Consider the following 844-nt stretch of genomic DNA (forward strand, 5'->3'; position numbering starts at 1 on the left):
GATAGAAGCTATGCTAGGAGTCCCGCAATTCCTCCGCAATTCGACGAACAAGTCGACTGTAGGAATGAGGTGAGATTTAGATATGGAAAGAAAAGAAAATATACAAGCTGTACATATACGTATACGCATATGCATATGGGAATTGAATTAATGCCTCATTTCGATTTCAGCATAGCCATGGTGCTGATGTGGACCGTGGGCGACGTATTCAAAACGTGCTACTTCGTTTTGAGGGATACCCCAGTGCAGTTTCAGGTGTGCGGTGCCGTGCAAGTCACGATCGACATTGCCATTTTAGCCCAAGTGTACCTCTACAAGACTAATAATAATGTACATACAAGAGCCCCAACGAGATCGGATTGAAGAATCATTTCTGGCGTGCCCAACTGAGATATCCACCGAAAGCAAAACTTCCCGAACAACTATATTTCGCCTAGGTCTAAATATACAGATTTTTAACGTTTTAATGGTGATTTTTTTAATGGTGATCAAATGGAATAAGAAAGAAGCTATATTTTTATACTGATCATTGCATCGCAAAAGGACACGTTTGTATGTATTTAGGTTTCCTAATATTTACCAAACAAAGTGCAGTTAGTATTTTGATATACGAATGAACGATTTTAGCGTCTATCCATATTTAATATATAAAAATGCAATATATGTGTTATTCTTTTATAAAATTCATATCACATTCATTACATTATTCGACGCGCAATCTATGCCAAATGTAATCATCTGTTCCTCATTTTACGTTTAAATATAATATTTATATCTTATTGAATTAAACTAATTGTATGTACATACAATCATGTGTGCGCCTGTCTCTTATACACATCTCTGA

The 844-nt window shown here is 36.0% G+C and overlaps 1 protein-coding gene across 1 annotated transcript; it reads left to right on the top strand.

Annotated features, from left to right (window-relative positions):
* The first annotated feature begins 6 nt into the window (after nt 1-6).
* On the top strand, nt 7-784 carry LOC105462233 (PQ-loop repeat-containing protein 1-like). Its single transcript, XM_011708754.1, has 2 exons — nt 7-69; nt 171-784. Exons 1-2 carry the CDS (start codon nt 11-13, stop codon nt 361-363), a joined length of 252 nt encoding a protein of 83 aa, XP_011707056.1. The 5' UTR covers nt 7-10; the 3' UTR covers nt 364-784.
* The last annotated feature ends 60 nt before the right edge of the window (nt 785-844 follow it).

This window comes from Wasmannia auropunctata, unplaced genomic scaffold (assembly GCF_000956235.1).
Source record: "Wasmannia auropunctata unplaced genomic scaffold, wasmannia.A_1.0 LD267576.1, whole genome shotgun sequence".
In the NCBI taxonomy this organism is placed as follows: Eukaryota; Metazoa; Arthropoda; class Insecta; order Hymenoptera; family Formicidae; genus Wasmannia; species Wasmannia auropunctata.

Bases quoted from the DNA above. Each gene is read 5' to 3' on its own strand.
- LOC105462233 (XM_011708754.1), top strand. From the start codon at position 11: ATGCTAGGAGTCCCGCAATTCCTCCGCAATTCGACGAACAAGTCGACT. The intron at 70-170 runs GTGAGATTTAGA...TTTCGATTTCAG, and splicing joins AAGTCGACTGTAGGAATGAG to CATAGCCATGGTGCTGATGT.